Genomic DNA, 18463 nt, shown 5'->3' with positions numbered 1-18463 from the left:
TTTTAGACTTTTTTTTTTTACTTTTTTTAGGTCAAGGGAAGAACCCACTTCCAACATTGGTAGGACTCTGGTTGTAAAACCCTTGAGGTTTCCTCCTCATATGGGAGTATACTCCAAATCAGTTTCACCCATACCCTATGGCATCACTATCTTCATGCTCCTCCTTGGGATTACATTAAGGCCCTGTTTGGAACTGGGTCCCACTACAAAGGACTGGTGTCACTTCTGCATTCATCGTTTCACATAAATAGTTTTACCTGATCTGCTCCCCTAACTAATAGAGCAATTTTTTTGGACACTTGCAACAAAGTTCTTGCTTTCAAAAACTAGGAGCTCTCAAGAAAGAACACACATAAAACAAAAAAAAGGAAAGAAAAAAATCAAATTGTAAGAAGTTGTTTGGTTGCTTAAGATCAGTACTTAAATATGTGAAAGGGACGTTTATCTTCCAACTAGCACTTGAAAGTAGACTTGGAAAATGAGATGAGCTACTCATAATTACCTTGTGTTCTACTTACAAAGAGCTTATTTAACTCATAAAATAGGCTCAGGAGGCTGAACATGAATAGGTGTTGGTTGACTAGGCTCGTATATTATATGAACTTATTAAGTAGTGATAAGTATATTTTTGATATCTCACATCATGTAGTTCGACGAGGATTCTTCCACATAATCGGTAGGTCTAGTGCCTTGCATGAACAACTTGCTGCCATGTTTTAGCTTGCAAGCAATAGATCTAGAGTTCATATCTTATGGTTTCTATCTTTAAAACAATGTGTTTTTAGTAAATGGGCAAACTTGAGCTCAGTTAGGGATGTCAGTGGACTGCGGCTGGGGACAAGGTCTCCACCCCCGCCCCATCTCAAAAACCTACCCTCCATCCCGGCCTCCATCCCTGCACGGGTTTTGATTTTAACCTCCATCCCTGTTTCATTTCCTCCATCCCCGCTTCATGTTCAAATGGGGCGAGGCGGGGCTGTGCCCCGTTTCCCCTCGGTCCACTGCCATCTCTAAAGAAGGATCAGGGACGGGGCGGGGCGGGGCAGGGATCGAGGATGGGGCTTCTAGCTCTAAAACAATGTGTTTTTCATAAATGGGCAAACTTGAGCTCAGTTCAATAGTCTAGAGTTTAAATCCTATTACTTCCAACTATGAGACAATGCATTTTTTTGTTTAAGCCGAACCAGCTCAAGCTCCGATCATTTAGCTCAAGTTAGTCATATATGAACTCGAGCTCAGCTAGGCTTGCCACAAGTAGGAGTCAAACTTGAATGCCTCAAGCTCAGCTCATTTGGCTCGCAGTTCTATTTGGAAGAGGCTAGATCCCATAGTTAAGATAGTTTTGACTCTAACTTGTCCAAATATCTTATTTGGGCCAGTGAAGAACTGTTTGGATGCACCTAGCCATGGTTTAACTTTGTTGATATTTCTTCTAAAAAAGAATAGAAAAAAAAGCTGGCTGGATAAACAATTATGTCTTTGCAAAATTGCAAAAGGCATGAGGAAATCTTTTGCTTGCAATAAAGAAGAATATACGAGTTGCATCTAAATTTCATAAACTTACCTGCTCCTAGACAGGCCTAGTAAGTGAATTAAAGAGCATTGACATGTTAGGGAAAGTTATAGTAAAGTCAACTTGAACAGTAACTTTCTAAACTTTAAAAAAATAGAATATTGTTTGTTTCTTTAAGTTAGCTAGAGTCTATATGAACTTCTAGAATGGTGTGAATTTTCCCTAAAAAACTATTTTGGAGACTAATAATAAGAAATATGTCTCATCATTAAAGGCTTCCATGATGGAACGTATAAATTTCAGTGATTGAGCTTTTTCAAGGTGTTTGATTCTTTTAAAGTTATATTGAAGCAAGTCAACGTTTTGATGCCTTAATCGTGTTCTTGTTGTTGGGTCATTGTCATGGGGTTTGAGATAGAACATACTGCAAAAGTGAACCACTCTTTAAATGTAACACATGAAGAGGTGGACCTCTAGATAGGTTATGAACAAAATAAATAAATAAATAAAAGGTTCCCTATTTGTATATATAAGAAAATATTTAATGGTTTTTTTATCCATGATACCATGCATACTTCGTCAAGCACGTTTTGTTTGTTCTTGTGTTAATTAGATCTAATCATGTAAAGAGTTGTGTTTAACATGGACTTTGTTAAGCATTCATGGTGGGAGGATATTGATGGACAATGGGTCAGGTTTTGTCTATGTGGTAAGTTGAAGCATCTGCGTAATGATGTGAAGTCATGGGCCTCCAATATGAAAGTGTCTAAGTTCAAGGATATTTCTAAGTGAGAAGCAAAGCTAGGCCGAATAGATGAGACCATTGTAACTTAATGTGATCAATCAAGCAACCAAAATCTTGTTATGCAGAGGGATCTTCTTGCGTCACAAATGGCGACAAAGGTCAAGAACTACTTGGTTTATGTATATGGAGATGATAACACTCACTTTTTACATCAATTTGCATAGCAAAAGAAGCGTCTGAACCGGATTTCATCGGTTCAGATGAATGGTCACGAGATTGACCATGATGAACTTTTATTGGTTATTATAATCACTTTAAATCCCTCTACGGGTCTCATCAATTGTGTGGGATTTCACTGTGAATCTTTTTTCCAAGATCTCTTTGGTAAAAAATGTTTTATTCCAAGCCAATTTTCAGAAACAAAGATAAAGCAAGCAGTTTGGCCACTATCAAAGCTGAAAGCACTTGACATGGATGGTTTCCCCGTTGTTAGGCCGGTCTTGAAAAGATGGTGGAACCCCATCTTGCCCAGGATCAATCCCCCGTTGGAATTGTGTTGGTGGCTTATCTGGTAGGTGTAGTCTGCCGCCAGGGCACTCACTTGGGGTTTACTATCTAGGAGGGCCCCCCAATTAAGTAAACCCGTTTCTAGGCAGGTTCCTTGTCATAAAAAAAAGAACATCAGACACGTGAGCACGAGGCCACATGATGCAGGTTTGATGTGAAAGTTTAATTTGTATTTTTGGAAAAAAATAGGACGAGGACACTAAAATTTTTAAATTTTAATCAATAAAGAAAAATGCACCAAAGGGGGGGTTGGTGTAGTAGGGTGAGGCCTTGGCCGTTAGACGAGCAGTCAAGGTTCCATTCTTATGGGCATCACCTCTATGCGCAAGCCAATGCATAGCATAGGCTCTGAGGGAAGGGTCCTACCCTCAGAGTTTTTTGCAGTGGGCACGGGGTTAGTAGGTATGTCAGGTTGAGCCATGTTGAAAAGCATATCATTCATGCAAACACGATAAAGAAAAGAAAGAGAGTAACATCCACATACACCAGAAGCATGATTTTCATTATGCAACTTCACCTATATATAGGTAAAACCAGAGAGTATAGGGAAAGAGAATTGATTACATGGGTAAAAAATGAAGGGCCACCTTGAGCAATGAAAGAGGCCTCCTCGAAACTTCAAACGTCACCTTGAAACCCAAGGTCACTTTGAAACCCCAAACGTCACATTGAAACCCAACGTTACCTTGAGCCTTGTGACATCTTTATTCTTCCTGGTGCATTGATACCGCCAACTCATTACTCCCCCTCAAGCTGGAAAGCATATATATTATACGTTCCCAGCTTGCTCAAAGCATAGTGAAGTTGATCTTTTGGCACAACTTTAGTCAAAACATCAGCTAATTGTTCTGAGTTGGAGATGAAGGGAGTTGATATCTCCTTATTTTGAACTTTGTCCCTAACAAAATGACAGTCAACTCCTATGTGTTTTGTTCTTTCATGAAAAACTGAATTTGCCGCTATATGGATAGTTGCTTGATTATCACAATACATAGGCATAGGAGTTTTAACTTCAAGGCCAATTTCTTCTAACAAAGCTTTAGTCCATGTTAACTCACATGCAGTTGTTGTCAAAGCTCTATACTCGGCTTCGACACTTGATCGAGATACAACTTTTTGTTTTTTGCTTTTCCATGCAACCAAATTACCTCCAACAAATACACAAAGACCAGTGATAGATTTTCTATCCAATGCACTGTCAACCCAATCTGCATCAGAATAGCCATAGACATCTACCCTTCTATTTATTTTATACCAAAGGCCTTGTCCTCGAGCTTTCTTGATGTATCATAGAATTCTGTCAATAGCATTCATATGAGTTTTTTGAGGATTGTGCATGAACTTACTTACCTCACCAACAACATATGCTATATTTGGTCTTATAGCTGTGAGATAAATGAGTCTGCCAACAATTCTTTGGTATTGCTTGACGTCTTCTACTCGCTCCTCATCAGCCTTTTCGAGTTTGTGATTTACTTCTATGGGTGTATCGGTTGGCCTTGCACCCATTTTTCTTGTCTCATTTAACAAGTCTATTACAGATTTTCTTTGAGACAGGTATAACCTCTTTTTAGAATGCTCGATTTCTATACCAAGAAAATATTTCAACTGTCCCAAAACTTTAATATCAAATACTTTATGTAAATACTTTTTGACATTTGTAATTTCATCATTATTATTGCTGGTAATAATAATATCATCAACGTAGATGAGCACAATAGTGATATGTTGAGTATTTTTCTTTACGAAAAATGAGTTATCAGAAACACATCTTTTAAATCCATTCCCTTCCAAAGCTTGGCTCAACTTTGCATACCACGCTCTCGGAGATTGTTTAAGACCATAAATGACCTTTTTTAGTCTACAAGCAACATTTGTTTTATTATAGCTTGAATGCCCTAGTGGTACTTGCATAAAAACTTCTTCATTGAGATCTCCTTGAAGAAAAACATTTTTAACATCAAGCTGAAATAAATCTTAATTTAAATTGCAAGCAATAGACAGCAAAATTCTAACAGTGTTTATTTTTGCAACAGGGGCAAAAGTTTCAGTATAGTCTATACCTGTTGTTTGAGAATATCCCTTTGCAATGAGCCGTGCCTTGAAACGCTCAATGGTTCCATCACTTTTGTACTTGACTTTATACACCCATTTACAACCAACAAGTTTTTTTATCTTTAGGAATGTCAACAATTTCTCAAGTATGATTCTTTTCCATTGCCTTGAGCTCTTCATTCAAAACATCACACCATTCTTTCTTTTTACAAGCTTCTTCAAATGTATCTGGTTCTTGTATGTTTGAGACCTTATCAAGATAAACAAAATATTTTTGTGACACGTGAGCATAGTTCAAATATTTTTCAATTGGATATGTCAATACACTATAAGTGACAAAGTCATGGTATCTTGTTGGCATCCGAATAGTTCCTTCGGACCGCCAAACAGACCTATTTTCATCACCAACATTCTCAATAGAATTACCTTCACCAAGCTCAACGTTTTCTCCAACCTGGTTTTCACAAGTAACCGCATATTCTTGAGTTATATTAGGAAAAACAAATCCCGGTTTTGAAGCTTGCTCCTCCTGAAATTCTTGCCCTTGTTTTTCAAAAAATGAATTCTCTTCATCAAATTTCACATCTCGAGAAACATAAAGCTTTTTGTTTGTGACATCATAGCAGCGGTATCCCTTTTTAGAAGAGTCATAACCAATAAAAATACACTTGATGGCTCTTTGTTGAAGTTTGTTTATGTTGGAAGGATGTTACCAGACATAAGCAATGCAGCCAAAAGTTTTCAAATGTTTAATAGAATGTTTTCTTTTATCAAAAACTTCAAGTGGAGATTTGAAATCAAGAATGTGAGTGGGCAAACGATTTATAATATAGCTTGCAGTACTGACTGCATCTGCCCAAAAGTCTCTTGGACATTCATTTGGAATAGAAGAGATCTTGTTACTTCAAGAAGATGACGATTTTTTGGTTATGCGACTTCGTTTTGCCGAGGAGTGCCAACACAAGTTGTTTCGTGTTGCATTCCATGCATATTTCTGAAATTTATAAATTTTTCATTCATATATTTCGTCCCATTGTCTGTCCTTAAATTTTTTATTTTGCAGCTGTATTGTGTTTGAATCATATTGTAAAACTTTAGAAAATAATCAAACACTTCATTTTTCTTCTTAGAAAATATACCCATGTGACTTAAGAAAAATCATCAATAAAGGTTAGATAATATTTGAATCCATCATAAGAAGTCACGAGCGAGGGGCCCCAAACATCAGAGTGAACGAGTTCAAAAACATGAGATGACACCGTTTCTGATTGAGGAAAAGGAAGTCGGGTCGTCTTAGCATATTGATACACTTCACAATTGATGCAATAAAAAATAAATCAGGTTTTAACCTTTTCAAAATTGAGCCTGATTGATGCCAAGTCTCAAATGCCATGCTTTTCCTTCATCATGTCGATTGATAAGAAATGCCTTATTTTCTCAATCCATAATATAAAGCCCCTTTGATTCCTTCCCCTTACCAATCGTCATCATTGTCTTGCGATCCTGAAATATAACCTCAGTAGGAGTGAATATCACATTACAGTTCAAAGTATGAGTAATCTTACTAACCGACAAAAGATTCAAAGTTAGACTTAGAATATATAATGCATGATCAAGTTGTTTTTCAAAAAACTTTACTTCACCCCTTTCGATGATCTCTATATGTTGGCAGCAGCAACTGGTCTAATACTGCTAATATTTTTAACATTCTCTAGACATGATTTTTTTCCAGTCATATGATTAAAAGCCCCATAATCAATAATCCATGAGCAGTTTGAGAAATCAATTATAAAGCAAGAACAAGACATACTTGCTTCCTTGGAGACTGTCGCTGCCATATTTCATTTGGTAAACTCCTTGAGAATTTGAGTTAGTTTTTCAATAGTTAAGGGCTCCTCTTTAGAATCTGACCGAGTTATGTTGGCTTCGAGACGATCCTGATTGTTGTTTCCTTTTGAAAAATAAGTTTTTATTCAACTTCCAACAACGATCCTTGGTATGATTGTCTTTCTTGCAATAGGTACAAAATAATTTTTTCTCTTTAAATTTTGTGTGGTTTAAATCATATGAGAACTCACCATTCTGCCTTTCTTCACGTTTCAAGACAAGAGCAGACCTGCCGTTGTCAATTTTTTCATTTTTATTATTCATGACTTTTTGACGTGTCTCTTCTCTCATGATGGTGGCGCATGCCGAGCTTAAGGTAGGGAGTTTAAGGGTCATTAAAATTTGACTCCAGACTTTATTCATAATCTTGTCCAAGCCCAACTAACATTTGAATTTTTTTTCCTGCTTACACCACTTTTGAAAAGCAATTTGGTCAGTAATAGGTGGAATATGAGAATTAAACTCATCCCACATGACTTGAAGCAGACCAAGATATTCAGTGAAAGATTTATTTTTCTTTTTTAAATTATAAATTTCTTGAGCTAACTGATATCGCCTCCAAACATTATATAATTCGCCATATAGATTTTTGGTTGCATCCCACACAACTTTAGATGAATCAAGAAAAAGAAACCCATTGACAATATGTGGTTCCATAGAATTAAGGAGCCACGACATAACCATGTGATCGTTGGACTCTCATTCTTCATATTTGACATCATTATCAACAAGTTTAGGTTTTTTTTCATTTACATAACTTAATTTTCCTTTACCACTGAGAAATAAAGCAACAAATTTTGACCAAGGAAGATAGTTAAAACTATTTAAAGGTACCATAGTGATTTTCAACTAAGGATTGGCTTGCTCTTGAATCACCATCGCTTGTTGAGAGGATTGGGAAGATGACGAGCTTGATTCAGTCATTGACTATGCTATCACTTGATAAAAAAATACGAACCAAACAACCTGGCTCTGGCTCTAATACCATATTGAAAAGCATATCATTCATGCAAATATGATAAAGAAAAGAAAGAGAGTATTTATGTGGTTCAGTCATATAAGACCTACATCCACAGACACCAGAAGCATGATTTTCATTATGCAACTTCACTTATATATAGGTGAAACCAGAGAGTACAGGGAAAGAGAATTGATTACATGGGTAAAAAACGAAGGGCCACCTTGAGCGATGAAAGAGGCCTCCTTGAAACTTCAAACGTCACCTTGAAACCCAACGTCACTTTGAAACCCCAAACGTCACCTTGAAACCCAACGTTACCTTGAGCCTTGTGACATCTTTATTCTTCCTGGTGCCTTGAAGCCAACACGATCAGGTCTTCTTGCCGGGTACGATTTCTTCGGGTTATAAATTAAAGAAAATTTATAATTTTTTTTGTTATTTTAATGTAAAAATGTTCTTTATTAAAATAAAACCTTAAAACATTAAAAAAAATACTATTAAAATATTGATAGTACATGTCCTTGTCAGTGTCCACATGTCCGAGCGTGTCTGCTCTTGTCATTAGGAACACGCCACCAAAATGGCATGTCCCGGTGTCATAGGATCATATGATCTACCAAATCACGTGGAGGAAATGATGTTGCATCCTCACGTCCATTATGGAGATCAACGGCTACCAACATGGCTTCCAATGATGAATGGATGGTAGGAATGTTAGAGCATTTTCCTGCCATGATTTGACAGATCACTTGATCTGCTGTTATTGGTAATGCCAGTTTGGCTATATCATGGAGACACATTATTTGTGGCCCTGTATCTATGAGACACTCTATGTAGACATCAGTATATAACAAATCCTTTTGTTTTGTTTTGTTTTTTTAATATGCAAGCAGGAAAATAACCTGGGGTTCGAACCTAAGATCCCTCAGTTATGATAATCTGATATAACTAGGGCTGGTGCACGAGCCAAATGAACCAAGCTTGAGGAGTTAAAGCTCAGCTTGTTATTGCAGTGAGCCAAGCCGAGCTTGAGTTCATGATGAATTGAGTTAAACACGCCGAGTTCAAGCTGACTCATTTACAAATTAATACATTGAAGCAAAGTTGAGAGTAATGGGATTTGAACTCTAGGTCTATTAGCTGAGCTTGAGTTGATGTATTTACAAAAGAATACATTTTTAGAGAGAGAAACAACAAAATTAGAACTCTAAACCTATTGTTTGCAAGCCAAACAAGTCAACCATTTGTTTTATACTGTATGATATAAAATTTACTAAGAAGTTAACAGTCATCAGTTAAAAAGACTATGAGCTGAGCCAAGCCAAGTCATGTCCCTAACTGTTGATGTTGAGGTTGCGAACCCACTTTACGAGTTCAAACAAGCTCTTTGCGAGCGGAGCACAAGCCGAGCCGAGCCACAAGCGGCTGATTTCACTTCTCAGTCCCAAGCCATCCCGCTAGCTCATTCAACCCTTGGTAAGAGCTATTTGTGCACGTCTCTCTGTGGTGGGACGTTGCAGGTTCAAGACCCCAGTGGTACAATTGAATAATAACTGGTGGGGTCTGCGTAACCCCAGTTTGCCTTTCAATAAAACAAAAATTCTCACAGCTAACGGTGCATTTGAATCCATGGATCAGAGTGGGCCTGGTGTGGGCCCACACACTCATGAAACTCCTGGGAACCATGCATTCGAACACACCCTAAAAGGAAACTGTTGCTTTGAATAAGATCTCCCCCCTGACCTGCATTGCAGAAGACTTGCATGCGAAAGTTGGCTAGAATAAATGCAACTACTACATAAGCAAGCTGGATAGAATAAATGCAGTGAAGCACCAACCCTCTCGATCTTTGCCACCACATCTATCGGCTCCTATTCTGCAATTTATTATACCATACGGACCAAGAATACCATTCTAGCTTCATAAATCAGTACTGTTGCTGAAAATGCAATGTGATTTGACAACTATAGCATTAATTCTCCTCTCCTAACTTAGATAGTTATTAGTTAATCATATTATATAAGAAATGACTGTGGTGACTAGTGATGGTGATTGCTATAGTCCTTAGTTCGAATCTCTTGCGTTTTATTTCGTGTGAATTACACTTTTGTTTTCTTGTTCAATGATAAGGATGGTGGTTCTATCGACTATATATACAACATGTAATTCCTGTGTGATGACAGAGAGTTCTGAAATATATACAAGATTGGCTAAGTGTCCAAAGAAGGCCCACTCAACAAATGGGGGAGGCCTTCACAGCCAACTTCAGTCTTCATGTCCACCCATTCCTTCACTTTCGCCATGTCATTCTCATCTTCATTCTGCAATTACTGTTGTCCAACTCAACGGCATTGGCAGCCAATAATGCTTCTTTCTCTGCTCTCTTCGTTTTGGGGGATTCCACAGTGGATCCTGGCAACAACAACTACTTGGCCACCATTTTGAAGGCCAATTTCCCGCCGTATGGAATAGATTTCGTCGGCCATGTTCCTACTGGAAGGTTCTGCAATGGGAAGCTTGTCATCGATTATATCGGTATTTCATATTCACTAATGAATCTGATGCGAGTTTTTCTTTCTTTATGCCCACAATTGCTCTACACATCTAGCTAGGTGGGTCGGCTTAAGGCGTTCAAGTTGAAGGAGTGCCAAGAGTTTGATATCTGTGGTGCACATCCCTTGTTGCTAGGCAGAAGCCAACAGGAAACCATGCCTGTGAGCAGGAGGGAGTAGTCAAGGAGTTTTACATTGCAGAGCCCCGGTTAACATGGCACTTCTAAGCCTGTAAGGGAGGGAGGATCAGCTGCAATGTGATTGCAAACTTTTACTGTGCTGCTGCACCTAATTACCCTCCATCTGCTGTTGGGCACCACAGCTGACAGGCTATATCCAGAAGATGGAGGGTGATCAGGTGCAGCAGCACGCTAAAAGTGTGCAATCACATTGCATCTGATATACCTTCCCTGTAAGGAGATGTCTAGACCATGGCATTGGTTTCTATACCCATTATCAAAAAAAAAAAAAAAAACAGTTATTCTTTCTTGACATGGACGGTAAAAGACTAATTAATGTGTGTGACGTTGGCAGCTTCTTACTGGGGGCTCAAAGAGGTGATACCTCCTTACTTGGATTTCACACTCACTGAAGAAGACTTGCTGACTGGCGTAAGCTTCGCCTCTGCTGGTTCAGGCTATGACCCATTCACAGCCCGTATCATTGTAAGTCTCTCTCTCTCTCTCTCTCTAGAATGATGGTAGCTGTATCTCTTCCCCATGACTTCTTGTTAATGATGCATTTTGGTTTACCCCATGTTCCTTTCTTGAGAGACAAGGCAATCCTTGACTTATGATGTGAACATTTTCTGATTTTATTTAGCTTTTACCTAGAGAATCCTTTTCTGTATTACTTGATGGGTCCTGTTCAGTTTGGGACAATGGGTGTGGGTTCGGAAGGTCCGGGGGCTGTGTTGGATCTGGGTCAGGTCAAAGCAACACGATAACAGTCCATACGTTGTAGTAGTTGGATTAAATTCCTTAATAAGTGTTGGTAGTCAGCACCGAGAGGGGTGCTCGCATGGCTACGGAGGGTTGCATGGTGTCCTGCATCACGAGTTCGACCCTCGAATGGACCCTTTCCTATTCTGTAAGGCAAAGCCAAAAACAATAGTTGACCTTAGTGGTTTTATCTGCGAAGGCCTGCACTAGGGCCAGCCGGGTTCACACCCATCTTAATTAGGGCCAACGAGAAATGGACTTTGCCGTTGGCCTAAAGGAAAAAGTTTTCTTAGGGGGCGGCTGATTGCATGAACAGAACTGTGTATAACCGGCCTGTCTGGACACTGCTGGTCGGGTGCGGTGGTGTCTTAGACAAGTCAAGTTTTGTCCTTTGTGTTCTGCTCTTTGTTTTTGGGTTGGTTTTTGTCTTAAGTGTCCCGGACACCACAGCTCCAGGGGAGGGGTGGAACACCGGGGGACCCCTAAACGCTGAATGCGTGGGATGCCGTGTTTCAGATGTCCCATGCATCCGCCAACAACAGCTGCAAACTGGAACGTTCACCACGCATTGATTTGTCTTCTGTTCTTTTCTACTTTTCAAACTTTAGGGATAAAAGGTGGAATGCTAGTGGTGTTAAACATCATGTAGAACGTAAAAATCAAGATATCAAGGTCTGGGGATAGGTCCGGTCAATCTGTGGCAAAGGTCCTGGCACAGAATTTACCAGCTGTTAGAGGGCCCACCAGCCACTGCCACTGGGTGGTGGTCTCAATATTTAGTAGGGGGCTTTAATGGGACGGACAGGACTGTGAGACTGCTACTATCAAAGTGTACTGGTATGATTTTCAATTAGTGCCTACCTTTTTTTTAATTATAATCCAAAGAAACTGCACCCGAAGAATTGGTCGTGCTGGCTCATGCCTGTCATACCTACCGTCATCGTGCCGACAGTGTAAAACTTCGAGGCTAGGACCCCTGCCCCCGGGGCCTATGCTAGTATTGTCTACTTGTTTGCTACTATCATAAACATGCATGATCTGTAAAGGGCACGTTTGATTGGCTGGACAAACACTGCCTGGCATGTGTGTGTGTGTGGGGGGGGGCTGCCGCCGTCCCACTTGCCCTTGTTAAAAAATAACAATGGTTCAGATGCGAGACAGGTCTGTCGTTCCTTTGCAAGGACTTGTCCCGCGAATCAAACGCTGTCTAAGGATGCGTTTGTGTGCCATGGAAACCTCGTAAACCTGTGCTTTTTTATGGGCCCTACCACAGCAACGCAAATGCTGGGTTCCTTTTCCTGGTGGAAAGCGACCCATGTTTCCTTTGTATTTGCAGTTTCACAGAACAAATTATGTTTCCCGGGGAGTCAATCAAGACCTAAAACGGCACATTAATGAGTCGATCAAGACCTAAACTGAGCCTTAGCGTATTTTTTATTGTCCTTCGTCTGTGATTAATCAAATAGTTCTCTTTATGTTACATCGGCGAAAATATTTGATATCCATCACCATATATAAATATTAACTGAACATCACAGGTGCAAGATGTATCGAATTAATCTGACCACATAGAAGTGTTCGAAATTTGTTTGGATCGCATTTTTCTAACATAAGACCAAGATTTTTTTAGTCATTAAAGTTTTGTTACGTTGAGGGCTGTTGATTTCCGAAGCCTTGTAAAAAACCTGCTTGCATGTCACAATCACACGTATATTCTGATGTACAAAAAATAAAAATAAAAAATTTAAGAAAGTGATTTCTACTAAATAGTTCCATACCTTCATTAACACCAAATATTTGCACACTATGACAAAACTATTTGTATATCAGAATGCAATTCCGATGCCCCAACAAGTTGAACTCATGAAGGAATGGCTGGACAGAATGGAGATCATGGTGGGGAAGGCAAAGGCAGCAAATGTCATCAGAGATGCAGTCTTCCTCATAAGCGCAGGAACAAATGATTTTGCTCTCAACTACTTCAATTTTCGTTCGACAAGAAAGAGGTTTACTGTGGAGGAGTATCAAAATTTTTTAATCGATCAGCTTCTAGCAATCCTTAAGGTAATTAACATGTTATTGCTTTCCTTCCAACCTTGCCAAATCATGAGAATTTAAGGCACGTTTGATACGCTGGGAAAATCCTGCTCGAGGACACGACTGTCCCCAAGGACGATTATCCGGCATTTGAAATGCCTGCGCGGGACAAATTGGACTCATTGGGGCCGTTTTGTAACAAAATCTCAGGACTCGAATGTCGAATCCTGCTGTAGGGTCTGGCATTTGCGTTCTGGACAAAAGCTGCTAACATGTCCTGGCAGCTTGTCCACCGATTTAAACGCACCCTTTAAGGGCAAAAGTAACTAAAATGACGCATCACTTATCAGTTTTTATTCCTGCACTTTATATATATATATATATATATATTGCTATCTTAGTGGCAAGGAACCTCCAAGTTGGAACTCACAGGGGAGGTTGTTTTGAAGAAATCTGACTCATGGATGTGTTTGGCATAGTCAAAATAGTAGGGATCAATAAAATATGCTTTTTTGAGCTTTCAAAATTTTGTATATTGTAGGCCATTGATTACTCAACACCTCATAAAATCTGATGGATCTAAAAGTCCGTTTCTATTAAGCTTAATATGTAGATCACGTCTGCAGGCTGAGATAAAAAAGAAAAAAAAAATATTTTATTTTTCACAAATGGTTCCTTACCCACGAGGATGGCAAACATTACCCCATATATATATATATATATATATATATATATATATATATATATATATATATATATATATATATTAGTGTTGATAGGTACTCTGGGTCTTAGATCACCTACATCCACCTAGTAAAAGCTTTATGTTTTTTTTTTTTAAATTTTTGAGTTTTTTTTTATTGATCAGACCTTATATATGTGATCTACATGTATTTTTAAGTAGAAAACAAGTTTTGAATCATGTGAGTGTGATTATTGTATAGGTTTTTTAAGAAGGCCCACAATGTACCAAAGTTTCATAATAAAAAAAACTTATTTTATGCCCTAAAAACATTATCCAAGACATGATTCTTATCAAATAGATTATGTTCAATACATTTATAAAGCCTACATATGTTATTTCTACTAGGTGAGTGCTCTCAGAGCACAGTAGTATATATAAACTAAAATACGTTTACCAGTCAAATATGTTTGTTGATATGAATCGAGATTTTCATTTTTTTTTTTATAAATCTAACCTTAACAGATGCATTTGACATGGTCTATTTGTTAGGAATCAACTGTTGGATAATCGTAATCAGATAAAAAAATACGATCTTTTATTCCTGAATAATTATAAAAATTCTAAGCCATTAATTTTCATCCTTTAAAAGACCCTTCTTATACATTGTAGAGGGATGGTCCGACAATATGATATCAAACGTACAGATCATATCCGGTGAAATTTTTGAAAAAAAGTAAAACAACATATTTCAGTTACCCTATATATATATATATATATATATATATATATATATATATATATTATAATGAGAAGTAAAGACCGCCATTATGTAGTATGGTTTACTGAGCTCTGTTTCTAGAAGACCTTGCATCACAAACCCAAGGGAATATTAACAAACTTAATTACGAATTTACGACACGATGGATGATATACCACCTACATTCTTACACTAGTAAAATAACATATATCTAGATTGGTGAATTTCACTTGATGTACCAGTACATTTTCTTGCTTTAGAATAAATGATTTGGTCTGATAGCCTTCAATTACCATCATAAACTGACTAGCGATCTATGATTTAGAAAATAAATGTTACAGTAAAACATCATGAGTTTAATGAAATATTGAGTATCATTGACCTTTGAGCAACCAAGGTTGATTTGTTAATACTAGAGCCAACTTTTATTCATTTTAAAATAACCCAAGGGTAAAATCCTTCATCACTTACTGGCCATCTGTTGGTAAAAACCCTGAGGTCCCCAAACCCAGCTTTGACCCTGTGGGATAGAGCAAATTATTACTACTACCAAACACTGCATCAACTTCTATTGTGAGCCACTGAATTATGTACTCAAAACAGTTTCTTTTGATTAGATCGCATGTCCTTGTTTTTTTTGGCTAGAGTCTAGGCCAAGGAAAAAAGGCCCCTTAATCATCAACCGGATATTGACAGGCCTAGGGTTAGTAAAACTCTTGAAGTCTCTTTGCCTACTGGGGAATACACCCAACTTTGACCCTGTGGCAAAGGACCATGGTCATCCCATGTTAGGTGGCAAACCATGGTCACCCCTAGTTAGAAAGGCAGTGCCCTTGTGTGTAGAGGTGTCAACGGGTCGGGTTTGGTTCGGACACAGGTGGAACCAGACTTGGACCTGGTTTTCCGGTATGGTATCGGGTTCAGACCCAGGTCTAATCGAGTCTACTATAAGAAAAACCATACTAGGACTCGATAAGAACTACATGAACTAGACCCGGTAAAACCATATTTTTTATCATTTTCGCATTGAAAAATTATGGGTCTTAATTGAAACTCGGGTGGGTCTGGGTCTGGGTTGCATTGACACCCTATGTGATAGCACATCATTTTTGGACTCTCCCACTTTTTTTTAATGTATTTGTTAAGAAGCCAGTATTTTCTAATATTTTCTTCATGTCTAATACATTTTCAGGGACTATATAGTCTTGGAGCTCGAAGGTTTATAGTTGCAGGGGTCCCACCAGTGGGTTGCTTGCCAATGGAGATGACAACAGACCTTGCAGATGCAATCCTAAGGAACTGCATTGAAAGTCGAAATGTGATAGCAACTAATTATAATTTAAAGCTTCAGAAAGCATTGAACATGACCAATCAGAGTGGATTCGATGGTGCCAAGTTAGTCTATGGCGATATTTATAGCCCTTTGCTGGATATGATAAAGTTTCCCGATAAATACGGTAAGTTTATAATGACTAATGCATGTTCTGATAGGTGTAGCTGGCCATGGAAACGCCCAATCTTACGCTGATATTGTCTTGCCAATCAGGAGCCCTTTTTGCAGGGCTCTATTTTATGGCACAATGACACGGATACAAACCATGACTCGATATAAGTTTGGACACGCGTTTGTTGTGAATTGTTTCACAAATACTTCACGGGGCAAATTTTTTTATTATTTAGTTGATAGTTTTTTTTTTATATATATGCAATATGTAAAAGTATATTTATTATTGAAAATATTAAAAAATATATATATATATATATAATATGTCCATGCATGTTATGGCATGTCACATCATCGTGTCCCTAGACATAGGGCCAAAAACGGCGTCTCCCTGTGATGTAGGCTCTATTCCAAGCGCCTTTGGTTGAACTTATGTCACAGTGACATGCCACTTTGCGTCATGGGTGACATGAGTTGGACGTGCCATGGCAAACAGATGCGACTCTGACACGTATGGGGGGTACTGTTTTAATCTTTTTGATAATTTTGAATACTTTTTAGTAATATTTTAATAAAAAATACATTTTATATATTAAAATATCACAAAATAGTTTTCTATTGGTTGAAACATTAAAAAAAGCCTGTTATCGTCTCATTTTTTAAAATTTTTTTGAACTCGCGTATGACACAGTTGACGTGCCATCAAGGGCCTGTTTGGAATCTAGGAACTGGAATAGGAGTTGATGCATTTGGCAAAAAGTTGGTCAAATTACCACCTGGTGGCTGTTTGGAAATTAGTAGCTGGGAAGGGAGTTAATGCATTTGGGATGGAAAGTGGCATTGTATTTACACTAAAACATGGAATTGCAGAGGTGGTAGCTGCCAAATCCAGGATTTGGCAGCTGCTACTTCCCATCCCAGCTGCTAGTTTCCAAACAGGGCCATACTTTTTAGCACTTGCAACGTGAGCATGTTTGGCTTTCTGATGTTGGTATTGACTTAGGGTAGTCTAGAATCTAATCCTCATTCTCTTGGCTTAGAAACACTAAACTCTCTGTTGTTTTGTCTTTCATTCAGACCAAAAGTAATGTCATGATAATCTATGTTTTCTGAGCATAAATGAAACCTAGAGTTTCAAAAAGTAATAGAAGATTGGAAATTTGGAAACTAATTTGTGTTCTCTGTGTAAGACACTAGAGATCACCGGGTGTGCGGGTGCCTTTAACTGGTGGGCTCCATAAGGGCTTGGGTGTCGACGGTGACCCCACCTAGGGTTTACTTCGCGACGGCCGGGCTCATTAAGTGACTCGGTTCCCGGTGAGGGTTTCTCGTCATAAATAAAAAAAGTAAACCTAACTTGCAGTTTCCTTTCTTTTGTGCTAATATTTGTAGGTTTCGTGGAGACAAAGAGAGGGTGTTGTGGCACAGGCTTGCTTGAAATCAGCTATTTGTGTAACCCTTTAACTCCTATTTGCCCTGATGCATCAACATTTGTATTCTGGGACTCTGTTCACCCAACACAACAAACCTACAATATTATCTTCAATAGTGTTATTTCAGACATTATGGCTGGATTAACATAGACATGAAGGCTGCCTTTAGACATCTCCAATGTCAACTATTGTTAGAACATTGATCTTGAATAAAAAAATTCTTGTATTTATCATGGGATATTTAATTCATCTAGTGATGTGAAAATCCCATATGAATAACCAAGGAATATTTTACCTCTATATCCTTTTCTACGTTGTTTAAATTCTTTGGAGGAGACTGTTACACGCCCACCCACAGGAAGTCACTTTCCCATGCATGAAAATGGATGCCTATGAGAAAAACTGCTTTTCCATGGGAGGAGGCATGACACCGTTTTCATAAGAAAAGGGATTTTTGAGGGCTCTACCAGCTCTTTCTCGTGGGGACCTTTGTTTCACCAATTGTGAGACAGAGGCACTTTTTCATAAGAAAGTGAGAAAGTCTCTTTCATAAGAAAGAGGCTGAAGCAAGCGCCTCCTTAGGAGATTTCAACACTTATGAGAGCCCAAGGATCAGGTGCAATCACATTGCATGCCAAAAGTGTGCCGCTGCACCTGATCACTCTCCATCTCACTGTTGAACCCCACAGCTGACAGGCCGTACCCAGAGATGGAGGGCAGTCAGCACACTTTTGGTGTGCAATGTTATTGCACCTGATCTGCCCTCCCTATGAAACCAATTATGCTACCCAATACAATTTGATTGTTTTCGCCTTCTGATATTTGACAGTGTTGGGATCAGGTGCAATCACATTGTACAAATGCAATGTGCCGTTATACCTGATCA

General features: G+C 38.6%; 1 protein-coding gene across 1 annotated transcript; it reads left to right on the top strand.

The window, feature by feature from the left end:
- Window positions 1-9968: 9968 nt before the first annotated feature.
- LOC149836765 (GDSL esterase/lipase At5g45960-like) lies at window positions 9969-17727 on the top strand. The gene is made up of 5 exons (XM_090007909.1): window positions 9969-10263; window positions 10815-10945; window positions 13052-13285; window positions 15893-16157; window positions 17537-17727. The coding sequence occupies exons 1-5, from the start codon at window positions 9969-9971 to the stop codon at window positions 17725-17727; spliced, it is 1116 nt and encodes a 371-aa protein (XP_089864035.1).
- Window positions 17728-18463: the final 736 nt, after the last annotated feature.

The sequence above is a fragment of the Nuphar pumila genome, chromosome 5, assembly GCF_984573655.1.
Source record: "Nuphar pumila chromosome 5, dmNupPumi1.hap1.1, whole genome shotgun sequence".
Taxonomy (NCBI): Eukaryota; Viridiplantae; Streptophyta; class Magnoliopsida; order Nymphaeales; family Nymphaeaceae; genus Nuphar; species Nuphar pumila.
The sequence above is the reverse complement of the archived record's forward strand: the minus strand, read 5'-3'. Positions and strand labels throughout refer to the sequence as shown.

Excerpts from the sequence above, each read along its gene's own strand:
- LOC149836765 (XM_090007909.1), top strand. The coding sequence starts at position 9,969 with ATGGGGGAGGCCTTCACAGCCAACTTCAGTCTTCATGTCCACCCATTC. Across the intron at positions 10,946-13,051 it reads CATTCACAGCCCGTATCATT|AATGCAATTCCGATGCCCCA; the intron begins GTAAGTCTCTCT and ends TTTGTATATCAG. Across the intron at positions 16,158-17,536 it reads AAAGTTTCCCGATAAATACG|GTTTCGTGGAGACAAAGAGA; the intron begins GTAAGTTTATAA and ends TAATATTTGTAG.